Source organism: Nematolebias whitei, chromosome 10 (assembly GCF_014905685.2).
Source record: "Nematolebias whitei isolate Nwh7 chromosome 10, NemWhi1, whole genome shotgun sequence".
Classification (NCBI taxonomy): Eukaryota; Metazoa; Chordata; class Actinopteri; order Cyprinodontiformes; family Rivulidae; genus Nematolebias; species Nematolebias whitei.
In genome coordinates, this window is record NC_056507.1 from 7,789,208 (window position 1) to 7,803,507 (window position 14,300).

General features: G+C 40.3%; 1 protein-coding gene across 1 annotated transcript in view; it reads left to right on the top strand.

The window, feature by feature from the left end:
- The first annotated feature begins 3,159 nt into the window (after positions 1-3,159).
- kif21a (kinesin family member 21A) overlaps positions 3,160-14,300 on the top strand; it is a 45,612-nt gene continuing 34,471 nt past the window's right edge. The window contains exons 1-10 of the mRNA XM_037683104.1: positions 3,160-3,447; positions 5,962-6,144; positions 7,320-7,460; positions 7,600-7,731; positions 7,871-8,041; positions 8,307-8,422; positions 9,651-9,846; positions 9,921-10,110; positions 10,225-10,291; positions 10,782-10,985. Coding sequence (XP_037539032.1) covers positions 3,160-3,447; positions 5,962-6,144; positions 7,320-7,460; positions 7,600-7,731; positions 7,871-8,041; positions 8,307-8,422; positions 9,651-9,846; positions 9,921-10,110; positions 10,225-10,291; positions 10,782-10,985 — 1,688 coding nt within the window. The remainder of the gene's footprint in view (positions 3,448-5,961; positions 6,145-7,319; positions 7,461-7,599; positions 7,732-7,870; positions 8,042-8,306; positions 8,423-9,650; positions 9,847-9,920; positions 10,111-10,224; positions 10,292-10,781; positions 10,986-14,300) is intronic.

Consider the following 14,300-nt stretch of genomic DNA (forward strand, 5'->3'; position numbering starts at 1 on the left):
CTGTTTCTTGTGTAATGCAGCCCTGTCAGAGTTGAGCCCTGCAGAACGTGTTAAGCTTGTACTGAAATGAAAAACATGCTGATGTTTTATTGAGGTTATTTTTGTGATAGGACGGTGTTTAATGTCTGAAGTATGTGTACAATTTAAGAAAATACATTTCTAAACTAAGGAACAATCTATTCCTCGACTGCTAACAAGGCGCTGATCATCGACTTTAGGAAAATAAAATGGCGGTCCCACCCCTGATTATAAGCGGAGGCAGTGTGGAGAGAGGAGCTGACTACAGTTTCCTGGGAGTCCACATTGAGGGGGATCTGACCTGGAGCGTGAACACCTGTGTTGCTGAAAAAGACCCAGCAGAGACTGTACTTTTGAGAGTGCTCAGGAGGAACATCACCCAGAGACCGCTGGGATCTTTTTACTGATACTTCATAGAGAGCGTCTTAACATGCTGCATCACTCCGTGGTATCTTAGCTGCACAGTGGCTCAGAGGAAAGTGCTCCAGAGAGTTATCAACACAGCGCAGAAGATCGTCGGCTGCCCTCTTTTCTCACTGGAAGATCTACACACAGTTCCCGCTGCGGAGGAAAAGCCCTCAACTTAAAGGACACGTCTCACCCAGGACATGATCTGTTGGAACTGTTACCATCAGGGAAAAGTTTCAGATCAATCAAGACAAGAACAAACGGATTTAAAAATAGGTTTTTATCTGTCAGCCATTAGTGAGCTTAACAAAAGTTGTAATAAGAACTTAATAAATTCAATAAGAGACAATTTGTGTAATATCAATCTGCTTGTGTTGCACATTTGAAGTACTTAAAATCCATAATTATTACCTTTTATACAGTATATATATACACACACAAACTATTTTTACTTTTAATCTAGGAAGCAAACCCAAATGTTGTTGTATTTAGGTGCAATGACAATAAAGGTCTATTCTGTTATAATCAACGGAAGCCTCAGTGTGCTGTGCATACTCTGCATTCTTAGATGTGAGAGAAAAGGAAGATCCTGAAATGATGAGAGAGACGCAGTGGATGGAAGAAGACCAAACAAGTGTTGATGCATAGACTGTGCAGGAAGTGTAAAGATTGTAGAAAAGATAGTTTGCAAAATACATTTGGAGAGCGTAGACCACTTAAATGTTGGTGGGATATCATTGTATTTTGAACGCACTTTGGTAAAATCTTTAAAACCTAAACTGTCATAGCTCTGCTCTCTGTCAGCTCCTCTGTCATGCTGCACACTCAGTAATCACTCAACTCATGTCACCTGTCACCGCTCATTATCCCACAGCTCCACCACCTGGTCCAGTCAGTACTTAAGTTCTCTCATTCCTCTCAGTCTGGGCCAGATTCTCTATCCTGTCTCATCAGCAGTAGACTTTCCAGCATTCCATTGATTGACTCATCACGTTCATGACCCTTGCCTTGACCACGACCACGCTTTTGCCTCAGCCCTCGTCTGCTTTTGCTCATCTGATCAGGTACCGACTCATGCTCTTGTTTTTTGACTCTCTTTTGGATCACGTACTGGATACTTCTGCTGAACAACTGACTTCACGGTATGAACTCTGCCTTTCCCTTCTGACTGTTTTTTGGATCACGGATTAAAGGTCAAGCTCATTCTGTATCACGGACTTATCCTTATCCCTGAATCTGATTCCCACAGATTCATTTCCCCAATTAGTCTCTTTCCCCCTGCATCTACTAACCTTTATCTTTTAGTTGCAAGCCTGTTGGACTCCGTTCCAGTGGACCTTAACATCAGTTCTACTTCTACTGGCAGCCCGCCACTTCAACACTACCCAATCACGAACTACCAATCAGAAGATCGGAACCGGCCCAGAACCGGACCTACTCCAGGGTTTTACTTTATTTCACAATAAACCTTTTAACCCTCTCAGTGGTTGTTGTTGTTGTTGTTGTTTGCGATCCGGCCTCTGGTTCATGACAAACTGTGATTGTGTACAAACAATAAGATGTTTAAAAAAACGGTTCCGTCATGTAGAGTCCAACTCTCTGTGGCCAGTTTAAACTTTAAATCTTGTTTTTACTGTGAAATTATGTTTGAGTTTTAGAGCTCCACAAAGGATTTATGTGATGTACTGATCTGAAGGTCAAAGCCCACTATGCCTGATTGAGACGCATGTTTTTGACTTACCTTTTTTAAATTTGGATTTTAATTTCTGCTGGAGGAGAATTGAACTGAAAATTCTGACTGCAAATAAAGAATAACAGCTGAATAGTAATGGGTATACTTTATTGTTTTTGTCTTGACCTCATTATAATGTTTTATGCTGAATAAACAAAACATTCTTAATGATGTAACAGTCGCGATAAACAATAAATCAATTAATCGTATGATAAAAATTATCAACCTCATTTTCATTTATCAACTTTATCGTTTCTTTGTGTCTCTCTCTTTCTACTGAAGACACTGGACGACAAAAAGCTCAACTCTGGTGCTCTTCACTGACCCCTCCCTTTCTCTTTTCTCTTTAAAATCCATTTTAACGATCCAAAATCACGTTTTTGGATTGTTAAAAGCAGCTAAGATGAGAAGCTAAGCTAACAGGCCGACCTCGAGGAAAAAAACCCTCCGTCTTGTCGAAGCTCCAAAATTCACGGTTGAAACACATGCCTTCATGTAAAAAGTTGTTTTTCTCTGCAAAAAGAAGCTAAAAACTTGTTTACTGATTTTTTTTTTTACTAAAAGCTTTGTGTGAAAAATGCTATGCTAAAAGCTCAAACCACACCGGGCGTCCACCACTTTCAGAACCAAAGAGAGACAGCCCATGTCACGTTAAAGGGCCTCTCTCCCATTTTTCTTGGAAGAGACGCGCTGCTCACTCCCTCACTATCCATCCTTTGGTTCAAACTGTCTTATACTGCCACTGTGGTCAAAAAAAGGTACTACACACAAAAATTAATCAACATTTCTTAAATTTGACAATAATTACTAATTATCGTCAAATTTCAAACAATATTATCGTTTATCGCAATAATTTCTGAGACAATTGCCCAGCAAAATTTGTTATCGTGACAGGCCTAGTAACAGATATATGTCCTCACAATTCCATTACAATGTCCTGTAGGGGACAATTTTGCAAAAGACCATATTTGATCTTTATTTTTTTTCCTTTTCCCTGAGTCATGTTTGGTAGCAGCAGCACTCCCAACGCGAGACGGCCTCATGATCGTTTCTGTCCTCTCTGTAGGATCCGTCCTCAGCTGGCCAGGGAGAAGATCGAAGGATGTCACATCTGCACATACGTGATGCCAGGAGAGCCTCAGGTGATCCTGGGTAAAGACAAGGCCTTCACCTTCGACTACATGTTCGACATGGACTCCCAGCAGGACGCCATCTACACCACCTGCACAGAGAAGCTGATCGAGGGCTGCTTCGAGGGTTACAACGCCACCGTGTTCGCGTACGGGCAGGCAAGTCTTCGGCCTCACAGCTGCAGTGCTGACGGTGCATTTTCTCTGAGTGGATGGAAGGCGTTTGTTTCTGTGCCTGAGAGTGGGAGAGAGGTTGACTGAGAGGTTTAAAAATAGATTTCTGGCACTCTAAGCAGTAAAAGTAAAAAATGCAACAAGTGGAAAACTTATCCAGAACACCAAACTGCTATTCTGTTTTATTACACGATTACGCATTTTTATATAAAATAGATTTTTTTAAAGGAATGTTGTGGCATAGTATTACAAAAACTTGCACTCTTGCAACATCCATCCATCGATTATCTTTGCCTGCTTCTTCTTTTTTGGGTCGTGGAGTCACTGGTGCCCATGTCCCATCAGTTACTGTGCGAGAGGCGGGGGACACACTGGACAGGTCTCCAGTCCATCACAGAGACGCATAAAGACAAATGAGACGAACCGACCTTCTCGCTGAAATGCAACAGTTCTACAACTGAGCTATGGTGCCAGTTAAATGAATCACTGTTTTTAAAAAATCAGGTTCAAACTTTTAATAAAGTCAGAAATGACATACAAGTTTGAATTCTGCAGCACCCACCTCACCTTCCATCCTCCTCTTGATCGCCATGGAAACGAAGTTCCTGCTGTACGGCATTCACGAATCAGAAGGGATTTGAAGTGTACTCACACCTCTTTCACATTTATACATCTTTAATTTGTTAACCCACAATTTCTGCAGAGCTCGCAGTGAATATCTTGTCCTGCTTTCCTCAGACAGTTCCCTTTTCACTATTCTGGATTTAATGACCCACTTGGCTCCGTGACTAGATTGCAGCCTTGCTGGTGTTGTATTTATAAACGAGTTTTAAAGATCTGGAGGAGTGAGAGTAAATCTGTTCTTAATCTCAGAATATATAAGCTGTTCAATGTAAAGAAAGATGTAGTAGAAGATTGTAAAACTGAGTATTCAAGACCTTTTTTTAACTTTAAACTTGTAAATGCATGGGCAGTGCGTGATGCATTTAATAATTGATGAGTAAATAAGGAGAAACAGCCTAATTTCACCAGATTAAAGGATTGGTTGAAGTTTATCATCTGTAAACTCTGAGGGTCTTATATGAGAACTGATATACAGTCAAATGCGTAAGGGAGCTCATTACAAAAAGCAGAATTTATTAAAAACTCTTTCTTCAGATGTTATTGTGTGACTGCTGAGCCAGCATTGTCTTCCTGTTTTTTCTATGTTTTTTGCAGTCACACTGCTTCTGCCTGCTTTGTTCTTTCTTAGCCATTCATTAAAACATTCATGTTGATCAGGAATAGTGTGCTGTGACATTTGTTTTTTGTATTTTTATACATTTCAAAATAAAAAAATGTTCACCTATATCTACATTAGCATACTTTTCCTTTTTTTTTTTTTTTTTTGGTCATTTTGATAGTTTCAGCGTTTATTTACCTTTTTGTGTCTTTTAGCCACTGTTTAGAGAATTTTAGCTTGTAGCTAGTTAAAAAAAAAGTTAGCTTTTAGCTTCTTTTTTTGATAATTGTAATTTTAGCTACAAATTTGCTCCTTTTTAGCTTTTAGCTACCACTGCTACACTGCTACTTTTAGCCTATAACTACAGTTTCCTAACTCTAGCTTTATGAATTTAAATCACTTTTTAAACGGATTTTTAGCATTTGTTCTGCTTTAACAAATGTACATCTATTCTTTAGCAAATTTCCACAATCACTCAGCATTTATATTTTATTTACAAAGAAAATTCAGTTTCTCCAATTACCGTATTTTCCGGCGTACAAGTCACACTTATTATGCATCGCTGCTGACCTATCTTGTTTATTATGCGTTTATTTAATGGTTTAAAACAGCTTCATTTCGCCTGGGCGGCACGGCGCCATCCATTCATCCATTCGGAGCCGCTAGCTCTCCAGCTTCCCTCCGCCTGCACTAGCTGAGTGAAGCGAGGGTGCATGGCATGGGAGGACTCGCTGTTGCAGTTCTTTGAAATTTAACAAGATTAACACTTAAAAACAATTATTTGTTTGCTCAACATTATAGTAAAGGTGTGTCTCAGTTTAACTTTTCCTTAATAAATGCGCTTTACTGGTCAAAACAGCTTCATTTCGCCTGGGCAGCGTGACACCTTTCATCCATCCTCCCTCCCTCCCGCCCGCCCGCTCGACCGAAGCTGCTAGCTCTCCAGCGTTCCTCCGCCTGCACCAGCTGAGTGAAGCGAGTGTGCACGGGTGGACTCGCTGTTGCAGTTCTTCCAAATTTAAAGCGTCAGTCAAAAATTGCCTTATGAATATGGAAAAAATAAAACGTATAAATCTCTTTGGCGTCTAAGTCGTAAGACTAACACATTTATGCAAAAAACTGACTTATATGCTGGAAAATACAGAATAATAGTTGAGTTTTATAAATGACCAAAACCTTTTTCTTATTTTATTAAACAGCAGTTTTCAAATTTGAGGCTGAGAATCACTTTTCAGAGTTTTTACTTTTGTATAAAAATGTCTCCTTCCCTCATGCAGACTGGCTCAGGGAAGACGTACACCATGGGGACAGGCTTCGATGTCAACATAGTAGATGAGGAGCTGGGTATCATTCCCCGTGCTGTTCAACACCTCTTTAAGGGCATTGCAGAGCGGCGCCAGGAGGCCCAGGAGCAAGGACGCCCAGCGCCCGAGTTTAAAATCAATGCACAGTTTCTTGAGGTACGCACCCGTCTCATTTTATCTGTCCATAGACTTGTTTATTTTTTATTTTCGGACAAAAAGGTAACCAAAATTAAAATGTTTTCCATCCAGAAAGATCAGGGGTCAGACTTCAATAATGCTGATGACTTAACAAACCGTGACAGCAACACTGTCACATAAAAAATTCAGCTCTGACAACTGAAGTACAGCAGCTGTCCTCGTGGGATTGGGATGGGTTAGGTGGCTGCGCAGTGGTGGATCTCCTTCTGGTCTGGAGGGGTCAACAGGAACTACAGATGTTCCGCTAAATCAGACTGACACCGTTCACATCCCTGTAGAACACCTAAAACTGGAGACTGGAAACAAATGTGTAACGTTTATAAGAAATGTTGGGATAAACAAAGTCACTTTCCAGACAGGAAATGGTTGCTTCAGATTTTAGTCCATAACTGCCGCCACTGCAGGTGGTGTGATGTTTTTAGGACTCTTGGATTGTAAGGAACAAGTTCCTCTTATCTGAACGAGCTAAAATTGAACTGTTTGGTGGCGTTTCTAATTGTTACATCTGGAGAAAACCAGTCACAGCTCAATCACTAGCTGAACACCACTTACACAGTAAAGCACGGGGGTGACAGCATCATGCTACGGAGTGCTTTTCAGCAGCAGGGAGCGGGAGACTGATCTGGGTTGAGGGAAAACTGAATAAAACAAAAACTTAACAGATCCTCAATGAAACCTGCTCCACAGAACTCAGGACCTCAGAATGAGCCGAAGCTTCAGTTTCCAATGTGACAACGACCCAAAACACACAGTGAAGACACTATTCTGTATTTTAACTTTTTTTTTTCAAGTGTTTTATTTTTTGGAATCATCTCTAAAAGTCATCGTTGTGATTATGAAAGCTGCTCGAGTCATTGGGGAGAATGTTCAGTCTGAACTGAACCATATTTTTTTTATTTTTTAAAGCTGACATTTCAGAATAAAATATTGCTCTAAAAGTGGATCTTCAGTTTTAGTATGTGGACAGTTTTTATTTAGCTTCCATAAAAGTTATTCTTATAAATACACAAGTGACAAAAAAGTAAAGATGCAAGTAAACCATTAAAGTATCTGAATATGGATAACTTATACTAGATTTAAAGTGACACGTCAGTTTCTAATTTTTTCTTTTGTGTCCGACTCCTTCCTTGTAGCTTTACAATGAGGAAGTTCTGGATCTGTTTGACTCCACACGAGATATGAAACAAAAATCCCTCATTAAAATCCACGAAGATGCCAACGGAGGAATTTATACAGTTGGAGTGACCACACGGACCGTGTCCTCAGAGGCTGAGGTAAAACGCAGAGCATTTTAATTAACAGTACTGCTGAAATATAAAATTACATACTGCTGTAATGCCTGCTCTGTTTAATTCAGAAAGCAACACTTAGTTATGCGTGTTAATTCTGACATGTGTTTGTCTTCCTCTTTAGATGATGCAGTGCCTGAAGTTGGGAGCTCTTTCTCGCACGACAGCCAGCACTCAGATGAATGTTCAGAGCTCTCGATCCCACGCCATTTTCACCATCCACCTGTGCCAAGTTCGTGTCTGTGCCTCCGACAATGTTAGTGCAGCCGCACACCGAAACGTTAACGCTGGACTCGTACGGGCTCTGATAACTCTGCTAGACCAGTGAAATGTTAATGTGAACGTGTATTTGGTTCAACACTGACAACTCATTTATATTTCTGATTTTCTGTCAGCAAGAAAATGAGAATGATAACAAGGTCTCTAATGGAAACTCTGAAATGGACGAATACGAGACACTTACCGCCAAGTTTCACTTTGTGGACCTGGCTGGTTCTGAGAGACTAAAGAGAACTGGAGCGACTGGAGACCGAGCCAAAGAGGGCATCTCCATCAACTGTGGACTGGTGAGCTGCTTTGCTCTTTTTCAGTTTAGCAGGACTGGAGCGTCTTAGAAAGCATCTGGGATGTTCTGGTGCCATCTAGTGTTTCAGTTTTACAAATGCCTCCAGCTGTGTTTGTTTTTGTCTGTTTTTTACAGTTGTACCAAATATGAAGTCTGTTTAATATTTTTATATAATTTAAATATAGATTGTTGTATCTGTGTACTAAATAAAAACTTCTCCATCACTCTTAAACGATCATCTTGTGGGTTCTCTGCCGATGTTTCAGCTTGCTCTGGGAAATGTAATCAGTGCATTAGGTGATCGAAGCAAGCGGACCTCTCATGTGCCTTACAGAGACTCCAAACTAACTCGACTCCTACAAGACTCCTTAGGAGGAAACAGGTTGGTGGACAACTGTGTATTTACTTAAAGAAACTCTTCGAATCCACTATTGAATGAACAGTTGAGACGTTTTAAAGTAGGATTATGTGGAAAAGTTATGAAGCATATTCTACCGGTTACTGATAGCATTTGGAACGACGTCTGTTTTGGGTTTAGCTGTGTTTGAGCTAGCTGTTGGCTAATAAGCAGCAAAAAGCTAAAAGTTGGCTAAGGCCAAAGGCGGGTGGCCTTTCACTCCATGACCCTTGCTTACCAAAGCTGGTTCTTGGGACATGGAATGTGACCTTTGTGGCGGGGAAGGAGCCTGAGCTTGTGCATGAGGTTGAGAGGTACCGACTAGATATAGTTGGGCTCACCTTGACACACAGCTCTCCTTGAGGGGGCTGGACCTTATTCCACTCTGGAGTTGCCCATGCTGAGAGGCGCCAAACTGGTGCGGGTTTACTTTTAGCCCCCCGACTTGATGTCTGTGTGTTGGAGGTTTCCCCAGTAGCTTCCCTGCACCTTCCGGTGGGGGGATGGGCTCTGACTGGTGTTTGTGCCTGACCCCCGTGACCCGACTTCGGAACAATCAGAAGATGTAGTGATTTTAAGAAAGCAAAATGGCTACACACTTTGGCTCACCTGAACTGCATTGAGGAGCTAACAATGGGTAATTAAAGTGGACCCACTTTGACAGCAGATTTTGCCATCTTTGGCATAAAAAAAAAAAAAAAAACGACGGAAATCAAACTTCAATTTTTTTTTATAGTGTTAATATCACAAAACATGGTTATTTTGTCAGAAATGTTTTATTCCTTCTGAAAATGCTCATTGAGAGTGCTTCACCTGGCTGCTGTTGCAATTTAAGCATGTCGATACCTACATCATTTAATGTAAATAACCTTGTGTCATAGAGCTGACTGGTATGTACAAGTCTAAAATGCATTTTCACGAGCTATTATATTGAAAATCTGTAAATCTGAATTGTTTTAGGACAGCAGCAATTTTATTGGTGTTAGCTGCCTTCACACTAGCTGTTAGCTCATCCATCATGTCAGACTAACTAGTTCTCCAAACTTAAGGTGTTCAACGCACTATCTGCACCACCTTACATATTACTGATGACCTTTTTCACAGATCAATATATTTTTAGTGGTAAAAATTATCCACACTATAAAAAAAATCATTGATAGCTGCATCAAACAGAAATGTCATGCCTTTTTTTGTTGTTCTGTTTCATTTTTAGCCAAACGGTGATGATTGCGTGTATTAGTCCGTCTGATCGTGACTTTATGGAAACTTTAAACACGTTGAAATATGCCAACCGAGCCCGCAACATCAAGAACAAAGTGATGGTGAACCAGGACAAGGCCAGCCAGCAGATCAGCGCTCTGAGGACCGAGATCGCTCGACTGCAGATGGAGCTGATGGAGTACAAGACGGTGAGGGAGGGGGGCTCAGAACTGAATAAAATCACATTTTATGTCCGAAGGTAGTAATTAGTTACCTCCTGCAGGGTAAACGAATGGTGGGTGAGGATGGTGTTGAGAGCTTCAGTGACATGTTCCACGAGAACTCCATGCTGCAGACGGAGAACAGCAACCTGAGGGTGAGAGTCAAAGCCATGCAGGAGACGATTGACGCCCAGCGTGCACGGCTCACCCAGCTGCTCAGTGACCAGGCCAACCAGGCTCTCTCCAGGGCAGGTAAGGCTGCCGTCACACCAGAATCTCCACTCTGGATTCTTTTGTCTGTAGTTTTGTCACAAATTTAAAAGCATTTACGCAATAAAACACATCTGTAATCTGTTTCTTCTCCAGGTGAAGGAGGATCAGAGGAAATTGGAAACCTGATACAGGGTTACATTAAGGAGATTGAAGACCTTCGGTAAAAGCAATCGATCTTCAATGACTTATTTTGTCTTACCCTCTCGTCTCTGTTTTGCTTTTCGTTCTTATTTATCCTTTTAGTAAATTTAAGCAGATTCTGTTTTGTAGCCATGCAGATCAGATCTTTTTGGGGAATTTGAACTTGAGTTTATTTTTGATCATCTGCATTGTTCTAGGGGTGCAAAATATAGTTACTGCCACAGGGTCAGTTTTTTATCTGTATGGAGGCAGTCTCAAAAATACAGTCATGTGCTTCAGTGAAGTCTTATTATCCTGTCAGTATATATTTTTTGTTTTAATCTAACATCTATCATGTAAAAAAATATAATAAATGGGCTTCATAGTGCATAAAACATATTTGTAATGAAATGTCACCAAAGAATTTCAAAGCAAAACATATTGTGAAGTGAAACCCTCCCTTTCCTCCCTGAGATTCAAACCACACTGCACTGAAATGTCTTGGTCTCTGTTCTGGGATGTTTCCCCAGGGCTAAACTCCTAGAGAGCGAGGCTGTGAATGAGAACTTGAGGAAGAATCTGTCCCGTGCTTCAAGCCGTCAGTCTTTCTATGCAGGGCCCGGCTCCTTCTCCTCGAGTCTGATGGCCCCTGAGAAGGAGACGTCAGACGTCATTGAACTTGCAAAGAAAGACCTGGAGAAACTGAAGAAACGAGAGAAAAAGAAAAAGAAGAGGTAAAAAAAAAGATAAAGTGGCGATGCTGGATCATTTGAGCCGACACACTCTTTGGTTATATATTAATTATCTTGCGGATGTTTTGTTGCACAGTTGTACATATTCATCAGATTAAGTTTTTAACTGGAACCTCGATTAGTTTTAATAGCATACAATTTTTAGATTTTTCAAAAAGTAATTCTAATGTTTTGCCAAGAAGCCATCTCTGTATGTTTTGAATATTCTTAAAAAATGTTAATTCTTGTCATCTCTTGACTTTTAGGCCTGATTTGTAGATGAGATGATGCACAGTTCATGTTGAAAGTTAATATATATATTTATATATATATATATATATGGTTTCTTTTTTCCTGAAACATTTCATCCTTGATCCAAAGAACTTCTTCAGTCTGAGGAGAAATCATCCAGATGACCTGACTGAACATTGTTGGATTTTTATCTGGATTATTGAGCATGAACTTTGGTGTTTTGAACCACTTTGGCACGACTGCCTCCGAGGAACTGACGGGGGAGAGGGCGGGCTCCTGAGGCCATCTCATCACCAACAAACTGTTTTTTTACACTATGGGAGTGTGCTGTTTGTGGGATTCAGTTTGTTGGTGGCTCCTCAGATTGAAGAAGTCCTTTGGATTAAGGACGAAATGTCTCGGCAAAAAAAAGAAACCGTCCAGATGACCTGACTGAACATTGTTGGATTTATTCCTGGATTAATGAGGATGAACTTTGGTCTTAATCCCAGTCTTAAAACTGGACAGTGTGTCAGCCTCACAGACAGAAACTGGAAGTTGGTTCCATAAGAGAGGAGCCTGATAACTGAAAGATCTGCTTTTGGAAACCCTAGGAATCACAAGTAAGTCTGCAGTCTGAGAGTGAAGTGCTCTGTTAGGAAAATATAGAACAATAAGATCTCCAATATAAGATGGAGCTAGGTTGTTGAGGGCTTTGTAGGTTAGATGTAAGATTTTGAATTCAATTCTGAATTTGACAGGGAGCCAATTTAGAGAAGCTAAAACTGGAGAGATATGATCTCTCCTGCTAACAGGCAATTAAGAGAAAAACATTTCCACACAGTGTCTCTAAAATATCTATCTTAACCGTCCGTGGGTACTTAGCGTCTTGTCAGTGATTGTGAGTGACTGCAGCTCGTGTCTGTCGGTATCAAACATGTTTTTGACCACACATTGGGTTGGTTAACAGTTGTAGGTTTTCAGCTGTGAGAGACATTTCTTGTTGCAAAGTGTAAATATGGTAACCTCATGGTCTGAAAGTGGCTACTTGTTCATATCAGATGGATGAATTAAACTGGAGGAGTGTCCCCTGAGCTGTTCATCAAAACCTAAATCATAGTACAGAGCTTTCTTTGACTATTCTCTCTTCCATTCTTCCTTCATCTCTTGCTTCCTTCTCTGGTTTCACCTTTTCCCCCTCCTTGAAGACTCCAGCAGCTGTTGGAGGAGAGAGAAAGGGAGGAGGTGGAGGATACCAGGTTTGTCTGTGCTTCAGCCCTCCTGTTCTGCTTCCATCCTTTGCTTTCACTTTCTAAGCAGTTCATTTTATTTTTCTTTTGTTTTGGGCAGCTATATCTTTGCTCTTGCAACACTTTTTGAATAATTTAAAAATAAAGTATAACCTAATCAAAAACGCCATACCGTATTTTTCAGCCTATAAGTCGCAGTTTTTTTTTGCGTAATTTGCATGCCCTGCGACTTATACACCGAAGTGACATATTTATGGATTATTTTCCATATTTCTAAACCAATTTTTGGCTGAGATATGACCGTTTTCATTCAAACGCTACCATTTTCAGCTGCTAGATGGCACTCAAGTAGTATGGCATGCTGTTGTCATGTAATGGCTTAAAGTGGCTATTAATGACGGAATCGGCTTGCTATAGATGCCGTCTTCGTCCAGCGCGTCTGGAGCAACCGTCAAATCAGGTTAATTTCGCTGTGTCACCCCGTCGAAATGCAGCTGATTTGACAGTTAAGTCCTTTTATTAAGTAAACGTTCAACTGAGACACACCTTTACTATAATGATGAGCAAACAAATAATTGTTTTTAGATGGTTATCTTGTTAAATTTCAAATAAATGCACATCAAGTCCTCCTGTGCACACTCCCAACTTCCGCGTATCGGCTTTTGAAATGCAGCTGATTTGACCGTCAACGTGCATTTATTAACGAAAAATTAAACTGAAACACACATTTGCTATAATTTCGAGCTAACGAATAATTGTTTAAGGGTTAATCTTGTTAAATTCTGTTAAAGTCCACTTTTATTAGACAAATCTGGACTGATGTGACTTATAAGGCGGTGCGACGTGTACGGCGTAAAATACGGTATATAAGATTTTCTTTGCTCATCCTTTTGTGCTACAACTTTGCAACATTTTCATTATGTTCACTTAAAATATAACGTGTGAACACCTTTTTATAATTCATTTAACAAGCACTTAGCAGCATTCAAACTACTTGAGTTAAAGAAAAATCTGTGTTTTTGGTCCTCATTTTGGTCCTAATGGGCCACTCTTCTATCTGCTTACTTTTGTGAGTGGATAAAATTAGGGCTGCAGTTATTGAATATTTGAGTACCAGTAATTAATTGATGATTCTTAATAGCCACTTGTTTCCAGCTTTTTATCATAAAATCCCCGTCTTATACCTACAATAAAACAAAAACTGAGCCTCCCTTTTCTGCTAAGAGAACCGTGCACGCTCCGATGCACCTATGTCTCGTGCTCTTCGAATAATCCACAATTTTTTTGTGTGTTCATCTGGAAATAATAATTTGGTATCGAACAGCTGAGGCTGACGTTTTTTTTTAATGCCAGGAACATTGAAGTTCATCAACACTTTATTAATTTGATAAGAACTTGCCCGCGGTGGTAAAACTGGACTTGTTTTCCTCTCAGCTTGTTTTCAGATCTGTTCATTGACACAGAGCCACCTGCTGTGTGCGTCGTTACAGCGTGCTGTACAATTGTTTGTTGGCTCGTTGTAAAGTTAGTCTTTGCACAGATTCTTTTCAATCAGAGCACGTCTTTACAAATCGTTGCTGACGTTGCAGTAATGCGGTGAGTTAAATCTGGTCTTAAATTGAGAATGCTCTCTCGTTTTTGTTTGAGGTACCACCAAACCATTTGGCCTTTTTGTAGATTTTCTTCAGATTTTCTCCTTCATTCATTTTCTTATTCCTTTGTTGCATAAAATACAGCAGTCCCTCGATTATCGCAGGGGTTTTGTTCCACACACCATCGCGATAGGTGAAAAACTGACAAGTAGGAACGCTATATATATATATATATATATATATAT